The 13,658-nt window shown below is 35.0% G+C and overlaps 1 protein-coding gene across 6 annotated transcripts in view; it reads right to left on the reverse strand.

The window, feature by feature from the left end:
• Positions 1–13,658, reverse strand: part of NOX4 (NADPH oxidase 4) — a 179,672-nt gene that overhangs the window by 14,403 nt on the left and 151,611 nt on the right. For all 6 annotated transcript variants that reach the window (XM_072794979.1, XM_072794977.1, XM_072794975.1 and 3 more), the window contains 2 exons: positions 5,633–5,701; positions 4,107–4,207 (listed from right to left, as the gene is read on the reverse strand). In XM_072794979.1, coding sequence (XP_072651080.1) covers positions 4,107–4,207; positions 5,633–5,701 — 170 coding nt within the window. The remainder of the gene's footprint in view (positions 1–4,106; positions 4,208–5,632; positions 5,702–13,658) is intronic.

Consider the following 13,658-nt stretch of genomic DNA (forward strand, 5'->3'; position numbering starts at 1 on the left):
TCTTCACAGGGCAATTATAAAGTTTGTTTTTCAATTTTTACAGACTTCCTAAAGGCTTCTCTTAAATATTTCACAACAAAATTATCACTTTAAAAGTACCCAGATATCTATATAATTTTTTTTTTACATTTTGTATTTTAGTTGTTAACTAATTTAACTCCAGCAGATTTCTATGTAATTTGAGGAGTTCTACAATGTTCTTTTTACTAACAATGAGATCTTGTAACTTTTTCAAGATCTACACTTAATCCCTGCAACCTATTTGCATTAAATTTGCATTAGGTTGCTGCAATCCAACAATCATCTAGAGATTTATTTACAAAAACTTTGCTGATATGGGAAGAAATAGATGCTATACAGAGAATGTTGTTTGGGGTCAGATGTTGGGAACTAGTCCGATAAATGCTCAATATATTTGTGCATGTTTTCCTATTATGCCAATTTTTTTTCATGCAGATTTGTAAGTTTGGGATCTTATAATTATGACAGCTTGTTCACTTCTTGAAATACAGACCAGAAAGTTTGATTGACTTGCCTGAGGGACACAGATCAAATAAATGTTAGACAGCAAACCTATGTATTCTTAATCCATATTATTTTAAAACACCATAAGGAAGGAGAATGTAGACATGGTCTCAGATATTTCATCCAATCCCAGCATAATAGCTCTCTACTCCACAGACCACATAAACTTAATCCTTTATTTCTCCTTTGTACAATGCATAAATTTGATTAATTTATGATCTGATATACATTTTTATTATAAATAATAGGAAAATAGGCTTTGGTTTAGTATAATAAAAAATGTCCTGTTATCTTAGTAAATACTGAGTGACTTACAAAATAATATTTACAAAATCTTTTTATGTTTTTGAAAAATTAGTATACACTTTTAGTATATGGGAGTTAACATTCTGCTGTAATATACATGGTGAACATGATGGTTGCTTGGAACATTTCACTGTCCTCAAGAGGGACATGGTAAAATAAAATTGCTATTCTTTCTACTTGCGACCATGCTCTGCTGTAAATAAAGCACATTGAACTTTATAGTCAGAAGAGAGGGTTCATTCTGAATTGGACTCATTAACCAGAGCTTGAGATAAATCATTATCTTTTGGCTCCTAGCTTCTTCACTTGTAAAATAATGATGAAAGCAGGGTGACTTCAAAAGCTCCTTCACTTTCCTTGATCATACCATTACACAATTCATTTTCTGAATTTAAAAGAGCCACATGAGGAAGGAACCACCTCATACAGGTATGTAAAATAAATTGAGTATAAATTGACTCAGCCTTTTGGATTTGATAGGACACTATCTAAATGTACATACTCTTTGAGCCAGCAATTCCATTTCAAGGGGCCTAACCTACTGCAATACTCCCACAAGAGCATGAGAAAGTATGTGCAAAGATAATGGCCATAGCATTGTTTGCAACAATGAAGGACTGGAGGTAACATATATATCCATAAATAGGGTAGCAATGATCATGTTATCCATATTCTAGAATACTGTGATGCAGAATTGCATGGAAATTAACCATGAGCAATATGTGTGTATCTGAAAAAGACTACATTGAAAAATTCTATATTAGAGATTCATTCAACTTTTGTTAAAAAATCAAAGTTCATATTTTCAGTATATAGGTTTTAAATACATATAAGTAAATATCTACATGCACATATATGTGAATATATACTTTTATAAGTATACATGTGTATCTCTACATATTCTTTCAGTAATTTATGTACACATGGTTAATGTACAACAAAAATTTTACACCTATAATGAGGACTTCTCTTTAAATAGCACCTTTTAAAAAATAATAAAAATAATAAATAGCACCTTTTTTTCTAGTTAATGAACTCTTAAGATGTTGACCTAATTCTTTTCCTAAATATGCCACGTAAAAATTCTTTAAAAATAATGCATTTTAGGTGCCTGTATAGAGCAAATACACAAAATGAAAGTGTTGTACAAAATGTCAACAGTAGATGGTACACACTTGCTCTTCTTAAACCAGCTTTGCTGTTTGAAGAAAATGAACAACAACCAAATAAACATACAAAACCCATCTAAATCATGAACAGTTTAACAAATGAGAATTCTTAAGAAATAATGAAATAAATCAATAATCCCAATCTAATTTCTTATAAGTGATCTTCTACCGTTGCAGAGTTTGGTTGCAGAATTGAGTAAAAACAATGGTAACAACAAAATTCCAAAATTTTCATCACTATACCATAAAAACTACTAACAGAATGCTTGTCAGAAGTCAGCTGAATATCATTAAAGGAGTCTGTGGTGCATAACGAGACCCAGCTTAGTACGACCCTATTATCACGTCTAGGTGGATGATACTGGAGAAAGATGGGAAAAGAATATAACCAAAGTTACAGTGACAGTTTTTTAATTCTATAAATTCACCTTTAACGAGAGCCCTACTTATGACAAAGGACCTCTGTTTCAAAATAATCCTTCCCTCTTTAACTCAAAACTACTTCATCATGAGAAGGGAAATCCAGAAGTGGTCTCAAACAAAGCTGCAATCTTACTTTCAGCAATAGCTATATTCTTTTTAAAATTTCACTCCTGGGCGGGGCACATGGGTGGCTCAGTGGTTGAGCATCTGCCTTCAGCTCAGGGAGTGATCCGTGATCCCAGGAACAAGTTCCACATCGGACTCCCTGTAGGGAGCCTACCTCTCCCTCTGCCTATGTCTCTGCCTCTCTCTCTGTGTCTCTCATGGATAAATAAATAAAATCTTTAAAAAAGTAGCATAAAATAAAATAAAATTTCACTCCTGGGGCTCCACACCATAATTCCTAAAACAAAATCTCTGAAGATGGCCAAGGGCCTTGATGAATCAGTGGATCTTTCAATAAATCATATTCATTCATGAGTTCATGACTTGAAGCTTATTTAGAACTCTTCATCCAATAAGCTTCCTCATCTATTTATAAATATCCTTTTTATATTTATAAAAATGTAGGTTTTTAAATTATGAACTGACCAACTAGAAGAGCCATAGGGTCAAAGGAAATTTAAAAAAATTCAATCTTCAATTTATGTAAATTCTTACTGCAGAAGTATATTTACTTAAGCAACAAAAAGATGGTTCATTCCAATGTAAAAACATATTTAATTTTGATAAATTCTACAGGATAAATAAGAAATACAAGCTTAAGTAGAAAAAATAATGTAAAATTTCCACCTGCTAATGAAAGCTCATTTGTATATCTTTCCAAATATATGAGGTTGGTATAAAAAAACTGATATTTTTATTCCAGTAGACATGCTTAGAGAGTTATATTAATTTCAAGATGTCAACATGTGCAATATGTTAGACATTAGAGCTTCCCAACTATTTGAACTTTTGATGAAACTATTTCAATGCCAAATTTAAAATGTATGAGTGTATATATGGTTTTCAAAGCACTTCTACAATTCTTGTAGGCCATTGCCCTGAACTACAAGTTTACAGAAGACATGAGGGTTGGCTAGTCTATGCCCTAAAGTGAATGCTCTCCTTCAACAGTATTTGCTTCAAATCATAGACATATATCCCATAGTGCTAAGCCTCTTCATATAATTATAGCTTCCAAGAAAAAAAATTATGTTTGGAAATACTCCTGTTTTAGAGACTATATATGACAAACTAAGGGCTTTTAAGAATTTATTAATTCTTGTAAAAAAGTTCAAAAATCTGATTTTAAGTGCATTCATTGTTAGAACTGCTGGTAGAGCTCCTTTGTTTGCTAACATGATTTTGAAAAGTTTTTCCAATGATCATCTGATACATGATATCAGAATGAATATCCATTTTAATATGGGTCCATGCAAATTTGAAAGTAGGTTGGAGAGTATTACTCATAAATACTTTAATAGACTTTTTTAAAGCCAATTTTTAATTATTGATGTTAAAGATATGTGAGGTGGTCCCTGCGTTGCCTACTCCTTTGCTAGTGATAATTGAGTGTTTAAGTGACTTTGTAATTTGTAAACCCATTCCCAAATTTGTCTTTAAAAACTACATGTGATAACTTGAGAATATTTTAATTTGATCCTTAGCCATATGGCAAATTTCCTGAGCACTAGTACTTACCCTCTGTTACATTTTGCTATTTCATCAAACAGAAGTTTCCACCGAGGACGTCCAATAAAAAGTCTTGAATTCAGTGCTTGATATTTTTCTCCAATTATCTTCTGCCAAAAAGAAAGCACTATATTTTATATGACCCAGAATTGGATGAATAACCCATTTCTCTAACATCATTTCTACTGGTGCTGTGGTTTCCTACCAAATTGCTGTGATATCAAGACTATAAGTATTAAATGGCAAGCAATTAAGTACAGTCATTTTGAAGCATCATTTCCTTCCTCTTTTCCTTTAAAATTCATTATCTTCTTGAATGCCATTATTACAAATGGCTGATTTTCCTAGACTTCAGTTAGTTGCTTCATTTTTAACAACTGCAATGTTAAAGAATGCATTTTAACTGCCTACCCTCAAAATGGGTGCAGCACAGTAACTTTATTGAAGTGTTTTTACACTGCAAATACAGTTGTCTTATTTGGTTCATTATATGAGTAAAATACTACAAATTGTCATCATAAATTTGGGGAAATGATCCCAGACAAGACAGTCTAAGACAGAAGAGCTCTAAATCTTGGGTCTATAAACAAATAGCTTCTAATGGGCTGGCGTTTGCAATGAACAGAATATTAGATCTGGATCAACAATGAAGGGTCAGTGAGAAGAGGGGACAAGTGTCTGAGTCCCAGGCTGACAAACTGAGAACCAATGCGATTTATGCTCCATACCTTAATTATAACCATACCATGAAGAATAATGATATTGACTTGCTTCACGAGAATAGTAAAATGAAATAATTTTTTACATACCAAGTAAGGTAGAAATATGACTCCAAAAATAGGGTTAGATTAGTTTTGAAGTAACTGACAAGCATTCATGTTTTGTATCCAAAATATTATGGAAAATGTATAATGGAAAATACTAAAATAAAACTTGCGAAAGCATTCATGCCCAGATTTATACACCTACGTAGCACTTCAGTGTCATCTGTAAACATCAGTTTCTTCATCTATAACATGAGTATAGCACTATCATCTTGGCACTATCTACCTCTTGGATCTGTTGGAATTACACAAGATAATGAATATGAAATGCTTAGCACAGTGTGTTGCACAGTAAGAAAATAACACGTGATGGATACTACTACATTTTTAGTTTCCCTTAAAGAAAAATAAGCTTAACTACATATGACCTTATCTTGTCTCTGCACATAAAAATTCCCCTCGATGAACATAATCATGAGACTCTTCACTTATGGTCCTATCTCTAGAGGTAAAGAATTTTAAACAACAGTGAAAAGGAGAGATGAATGCAAAGGTCTGTACTAGCTCCCTGTGAGGAGGACAAATGAAAGGCAGAACACAGTTGGCTTCAAGGACAAGCCATGGGTTTTTTGGACACACTCCAAAAGAGGCCTTCCTCTGGGAAACTTCTCTTTGAACCACCTGCAGAAATTTTCTTCCAGCACAGCCCCTACTGTAAATCTTCTATTATCAAGAGGCCTGTTTAATTTATAAAAACATCTAACTACATACCTGTATCCCATCTGTTTGACTGAGGTACAGCTGGATGTTGACATAGTCAGGTCTGTTCTCTTGCCAAAACTGAGAGGACATAAAAGTAAATAGACATGAGAATTTTCTCTGTATGCTCAGACTGTCTCCTATTCTAACATATGTGATTCTACAGTTTAAGATGTATCTTGTCTAATCACAGTCAACATTTACAAGCAATATACATACCAGATGCTAATATTAATAACCTGTGCCTCCTGACAGAATTAGTGTAAGCAGTAGGAGGAGGAGCGATAAGGGAAGAGTAGATGGTAGTAGTATAAGAGAATAATTCTGTTATCTTTATCGATACAAAATCAAGCATACTAAATACAACATTGATATTCCCTGAAATCCTTCCATATACATCTTAATTTATTCTCCAAGAGTCTCTAAATTATGGCCAAGAGCTCACTCATAAAGAATATGATTTAAAAAAAAAAAAAGGAAACCACAATAGTATATAATATGTATGCTAGGAGTCACAAAAAAAAACAAAACAAATAAAAACAAAGACAAAAGGCTCAGTTCCTGTTTCTGCCTTGCTACTTCTCAGCACTGGTTTTCCTTGTACAAAAATGTATGGGGCAGGAAATACCACCTGTCAAAGAAAAAATAGTCTGGAAAAATTCTCAAACATTTCAATACCTTGAAAAGTAAAATAAGAAAAATATTATCTGGAGGAAAATAAACTCAACAAAGGTGGTAAAAGAGTTGTTGTCATCCCTATATGCTTCTTTTTTTCCTTTTTCTTTTCATTCAAAAATCAACCTACTAATAATTGACCTGATTCTGACTGGCTCCTGACTTCTCAAATCTATTCTTTTAAAAATATTTTTGCACCCAAAACTAATGTTACACTATATGTTAATTAACTGGAATTTAAACAAAAACTTAAATTTTTTTTAAATTTTAAAATATTAAAAAAATATTACATAAATATTATTTGAAATAGTTAAAAATTTATATATTTTTTAATTTTTATAAGTATTTTTCTTAGGGCTTCCTTTCACCACCCTGACATAAAGAGAAGCTGAAAGATAAGGACCAAGCATCAAAAGTGGAAGAAGAGGAGAGGAACACAGCAGCATGGTGGGCTCCTTAGAGAACCAGAGAGGAGGTGCGAGGTATGGATCTGAGTGTCTGAGGTGACAGGACTTTTTCAAAAGCCTAACCATTTCTTGAGCATAAATTGGCATACTGGGCTTGCTTGAGATGGTAAGGTTTTGCTGGACTTTATTGCAGCAAGATCAACTGATTTAAAGTACTGTTTCTGTATAGTGTAATGATGTTCTTAGCAGCATTATCTACAAAGCCAAATTATGGAAACAGCCCAAGTGTCCATCGATTGATGAATAAAGACACGGTGTATATATGTACAATTGAATATTACTCAGCCACCAAAAAGAATGAAATATTGCCATTTTTAATGATGTGGTTAGAGCTAGAGTCTTATGTTAAATGAGGGAAGTTAGATAAAAACAAATACCATATGATTTCACTCACTTAAGAAACAAAACAAATGAGTAAAGGGGAAAAAAGGGAGAGACCAAACATGAAACAGACTTTTATCTATAGAGAATAAACTGATGGTTACCAGAGGGGAGGTGGGCACAGGGAAGGGTGAAATAGGTGATGGAGATTAAGGAGCGCACTTGTTGTGATGAGCACTGGGTGATATATGGAAGTGTTGAGTCACTAAGGCGTATTCCTGAAACTGTATGTTGTATGTTAGCTGTATGTAGCTAACTGGAATTTAAATAAAAAACAAAAGTAAATAAATAAATAAAGTAAAATGAAATTTTAAAAATGACATATTGTGACTCAAAGTAGAAGTTTCAGGAATGCAAAAAAGTCACATTGTAAATGGGGGGTGGTGGTGACTAAGCAGGGTTTCATCAGCCCTCTGGCACCTCTGAGCCCCCTGCAGGTAGCTGACTTATTCTGTTGCCACCACTATCTGGTCCTGAGACTTCTAATGAGTTACTGACTCATCTAGGCCTCCATTTTTTTCATTAGGACAATGATGATGGGGTTGAATGCTATCATCCCCCAGATCTCTTTTCAGATCAAAAATGATACAATTTCTGACAGGTGTAAACTCTATAAAATCCCAATAAAGACATAGTTTACTTTTAAGGGTGATGTGATGATTCTCAGCTCCCATAATATTCTTAAAATACTAAGTTATATCCAAATGCTGCCTCAAGTTAAATCCAAATGCTAAATTCATTCTTAGGTCCTTTCTGAATTGAATCAGGGTTTATGAATTTTAATTGTGAAGAAATAGGAATTTCTAGATGCCAGTAATGAATAATAGCACCTCACAAAACACATGGCTTGCATTGATTCTTGTCTTAAATGAACAGGATGCTGTTCTGAAATCAGTCCTACGACTCCTGCAACTGTTTGGTGTCCACGGCCCCAAGAGCTATGCAAATTTGGATAATGTGGGACACTGGTTTGCTCAGCGGTTGAGCGCCTGCCTTCAACCCAGGGTATGATCCTCAAGTCCCAGGATCGAGTCCCACATCAGGCTCCCTGCATAGAGCCTCCTTCTCTCTCTGCCTATGTTATGTCTGTCTCTCTCTCCCTCTCTGTCTTTCTCTCTCTGTGTCTCTCATGAATAAATAAATAAAATCTTTACCAAAAAAATTTGGATAGTGTTTTTTAATGATTTCAATGTCTCCACTTTAACTTACCACTCACTGAAGACAATGATATCTATGAAAGGCACGATTTTCTCCAAATAAAGGAACAGTGAAAAAATAGGTATGTGGATCAACACAATCTTGCAAATAGACAAGGCTTGTAGGATCATGCACAAATATTATGTTTTTCATTTTCATTTCTCCTGCCTATACTTCTACTTATTTTTCTCACAAATAAAAAATAACAGGATGTGAGTCCTGGGAGGAATTTTACAGATTACTAGGAATCACAGCAATTATTTATTAAATGCTTTCAAAATGATAGATACTTTAGATATATGTTAAGGGTAAGTCTCACATTGGGTTTCAAGTGCTATTAGCCTCCTTCACAAATTGGAAGCATAAATCAGGTTTATAGAGGCTAAGTGATTTATCCAAGGACTCGCAGTTCATAGGAAGTAGAATCACTGTTCCATTGTAAATGACAGATTCCAAATGCCTGATGCAGCCCTGATCCCTTATTTTGATTTTCCCAACATGACCTACAGAGGTGAAGTGACTTGAAGCAAGTCACATCGTTAGATATTGGCAGAGCTGGTACAGGATCACCTGACACCTGGCCCTGCACTCTTCAATCACCAGGTTGGACAATCTGGCCAAGCAAGATCTACCTAAGACTCAATTTTTTCATCATTGCAGATAGTCTGACACCAAGACAGAGCGACTAGGGCAACTAAGATAGGTTTGTCCTAGGCATTCTAGAATGATGTGAAAGACCTCACAGCTAGAACAAGATTGAAAGACTATATTTTCATTTGATTTTCAAAAACAGTTTTACCTGCCTTTACACAGACTGTAGGCAACATCACTATGCTTTATTGCTGTTGATCTCTTTCTTTCTCTCTTTCCCCTCACTCATTCTCTCTCTCTCTCTCTCTCTCTCTCTCTCTCTCTCACACACACACACACACACACACACACACACACTGAGCTTGGTAACACAGTTACAAACACATCATCCTCAGAGGCACAACTGAAAGACCAGTGTTCATCCTGCTGATGCCAAAAATCAAAACAGATGCAGAGGTGTGAGTAGAAGATAATCATCACTGTATTATTTATACTAGTTTTAGGGTTTTATATTATTTACTCCATGGAATTCTAAAGGTAAACCACATCCATCAAAAAAACTTGAAATGGAAAGAATACATAAATCTTAAAGATTCAACTCCTGTGAAGGTCCAGCCACTTAGCATTCTTTTCTTCTCTTTATTCCTTTCCTTCCCTACTACTTCCCTTAGAAAGCATCTGTTATTCAAATGTGCCTGTCCACATCTTGGATCCTTTCATTAAAAAAAAAAAGTACAGGTTCTGTATATCAGTTCAAGAAAGATTAAAAATTAGAAAAACAAAGGTAGAATTAGGAAATCCCAGAAATAATATAACTGGTCAATAATCACAGGAAGAGAGGTTTAACCCCACTAGCATTGGGGAGAAAACAGAATGAGATCTCACTGTTTGAGACTGGCAGAAATTTAAGATATCGGTAATAAAAGATTTTAGAATAAATGTCTCTCATACTCTTTGGTATGGAAGCTGTTTTATTCTCTCTGGAGAGTGTTTTGTCAGTACACATTAAAAATTTAAATTCATTCACAACCTCCTCATGACCTCTGACTTAGAAAGTAGTCTTGAGGATCAACCCAGGAAAAAATACAAATTTGAGAGTAGTGATTTTGCTCTACTTGAAAGTTTTTTCTCTGTTAGCCTCAAAGACAGAACTCCCTCATGGTTTTCCTCCCACCTTCCTGGCCAGTCTGACTGATCTTTGTTGACTCTTACTCATCTTTGAGCCTTCAGAAATTGCAGCATGCCAGAGCTTGGTGTTTTCACACACACTTCTAAGATCTACACTTAGATCAATCTTGCTCAAATCCTTTCAATGGCTTCTCATCCCTCCCTTTATTTTCCCCTCCTGATTCAGCAGGTCCCAGATCAGTCCCAGGAATCTGTACTTTTTTAAAAAAAATTGTGGTCAAATATACATAACAAACTTTAACTGTTTTTTTAAGTATGCAGTTCAGTGGCATTAAATACAAATTGTTGTGTAGCCATCACTACCATCCATCTCCAGAATCTCGTCATTTTTTTAAACTGAAACTCCATACCCATCAAATAATAATGCACTATTCACGTCCCCTGAGTCCCTGGCACCCACCAGGGACTGACTGTATCTATGAACTAGAACTCTCCATATCTTGTATAAATAGAATCATACAATATTTGTCCTTTTATGTCTGATTTAATTCACTTAGTATAACGTTTTCGAGGTTCATACATATTCTATGTCTCAGAATTTCATTCTCTTTAAGGTTGAAATATTATTCCATTATACGTATATGCCACATTTTCTTTATCCATCACCAGGCGTTTGGGTTGTTTGGCTATTGTGAATAATGCTGCTATGAATATCAGTATACAAAAATCTGTTCAAATCTCTGCTTTCAGTTCTTTTGGGTATATCTCTAGAACCTTTTTTTTTTTTTTGCATAAAATCCAAAGACCTTTTGTAATCCACTTCCTCCCCCAGGAAAGCATACATATCACCTGATTGCTTCTCTTACTACTTGTCCCCTTGCTTACTCTGGTTTGCCCACACAGATTTCTTTCATCTTCCTCCTAGCATACTACTGTATCAGAGCCCCAGCCTGTGAGTTGGGTCCCTTTCTCCACAAGATTTCCACCTAGTCTGCTCATTCACCTCACTCAGGTCTCTGCTCAAATATTATTTGGGGAGGAATGCATTCCCAATTATACAATATAAATTAGCATGTCCTTGATGGTTTACTTTCTGTTGCTTTATCCACTTTTCTTCCTTGCCCTAATCAGAATCAGACATCCTGGGCAGCCCTGGTAGCTCAGCGGTTTAGCGCCGCCTTCAGCCCAGGGTAGGATCCTGGAGACCCAGGATTGAGTCCCATGTCACGCTCCCTGCATGGAGTGGAGCCTGCTTCTCCCTCTACCCGTGTCTCTGCCTCTCTCTATGTCTCTCATGCATAAATAAATAAAATCTTAAAAAAAAAAGAATCAGACATCCTATTTATTTATTAGTTTGTTGTCTATCTTCCCCACTTAGGATGTAAATCACATGAGATCAAAAAATTGTTTTTCATTTTGTTGTTCTCCAATGTTGCTCCATGTCCTACAAGAGTTTGTGATTCATAGCAGGCAATGAGTGAATTTTTGATGAGTGACAGAATGACTGAATAAATGAGTATCTGCATAGAAAGACACATATGAGGGGCACCTAGGTGGCTCAGTGGTTGAGCATCTGGCTTTGGCTCAGGGCATGATCCCAAGGTCCTGGGATCAAGTCCTGCAAAAGGCTCCCTGGAGGGAGCCTGCTTCTCCTTCTGCCTATGTCTTCTCTTTCTTGGTGTCTCTCATGAATGAATAAATAAAATCTTAAGACAAACAAACAAACAAACAAACAGACACATAGGATATTCATTGTAGTCTTTTTTTTTTAGATTTTAAATATATATATATATATATATTTATTTATTTATTTATTTATTTATTTATTTATTTATTTAGATACTGCACGAGCAGGGGGTGCGGCAGAGGGAGAGGGAGAGAGAGAATCACAATTAGACTCCATACTCAGCATGGAGCCCAACTTGGGGCTCGATCCCATAACCTTCAGATCATGACCTGAGCTGGAAACAAGAGTCGGACTCCTGACTGAGCCACTGAGGGACCCCATAATTGCAGTGTTCTTTATAATAAAAAAGTAAATATCCATCACTGAGGAATGGTTAAATTACTAAGTGCTTCCATAATACAAAATATAGCAATAAAAAGAATGAGGTAACTTTATACATACTATTATTAAAAATGTTCAAGACATAGTGATAAGTTTAAAATAAGCAATTCAGGGGCACCTGGGTGGCTCAGTGGTTGAGCATCTGCCTTTGGCTCAGATTGTGATCCCAGGGTCCTGGGATCGAGTCCTGCATTAGGATCCCTGCAGGAAGCCTGCTTCTCCTTCTGCCTGTGTCTCTGCCTCTCTCTGTGTGTCTCTCATGAGTAAATAAAATCTTTAAAAATCAAAAAATATAAATCGATAAATAAGCAATTCATAGAGCAATACAAATAGTATGGTAGAATTTATAGAACACTTGTGAGTTTCCTCTTGATTGGGTGGGGAAAGTAGTATGGGAGAATTTGGTTTATCTGAATTATTTGACAGTTTTCCAAAGAAGGCATACAAATGGCCAAGAGACACAGGAAAAACTGCTCAATATTACTAATCGTTGTGGAAATGAAAATCAAAATCACAATGAGGTATCACTTCACATCTGTCAAAATGGCTAGTAACAAAAAGAATTAAAAGTGTTGGTAAGAATGTGGAGAAAAGAGAATCCTCATGTACTATTGGTGGAAATGCAATCACTGTGGAAAACAGTATAGAGGTGCATTAAAAAATTAAGAATGGAAATACCGTATGGTCCAGTAATTCCACTACTGGATATTGACCCACAGAAAATGAAAACACTAATTTGAAAAGATATATGCACACCTATGTTTATTGCAGCATTATCTACAACAAGCAAGATAAGGAAACAACCTACGTGTTTACTGATACATGAATGGATAAAGAATATATATGTATACACACACACAAAAGAAATAAATCTTGTCATTTGCAATAATATGGATTGACCTAGAGGGTATTATGCTAAGTGAAATACGTCAGAGAAAGACAAATACTGTATTATTTCACTTATATGTAGAGTCTAAAAAACAAAACAAACACACATACAGAAATAGGGTCATAAATACAGAGAACAAACCGGTTCTCCAAAGGAAGGCGGGCAGGGGGATGGATGAACCAGGTGAAAGGGACTGAGAGGAACAAACTTCCAATTATGAAATGAATAAGTCACAAGGATGAAAATTACAGCATAGGGTATATAGTCAATAATATTATGATAACTTCATATGGTGACAGATTATAACTACATGTGGTGAGTGGTCTGTAATGTGTAATGGTTGATTCATTATGTAGTACACCTCAAACTAATATACTTCTGTATGTCAAGTATACTATGATTTACAAGAAAAAGGAAAAAAATGCAGCAAATATGCCTATGTATTGCTTGTATAATTTGAAAAAATAAAGATACATATATCAATAAACAAAGGGTTACGTGTAAGACAAATGAAGAATGCCTGTTTTTATCTCTGTAAGAAATAAAATTTAGAATTTATGATTTTTGAAATTCTGCCAGAGTGCCAAAAGTCTGGTGATGGTCCATTTGTAATACGAAAGGTGGAAATAAGAGATTAGTGCT

The sequence above is a fragment of the Canis lupus genome, chromosome 23 (assembly GCF_048164855.1).
Source record: "Canis lupus baileyi chromosome 23, mCanLup2.hap1, whole genome shotgun sequence".
In the NCBI taxonomy this organism is placed as follows: domain Eukaryota; kingdom Metazoa; phylum Chordata; class Mammalia; order Carnivora; family Canidae; genus Canis; species Canis lupus.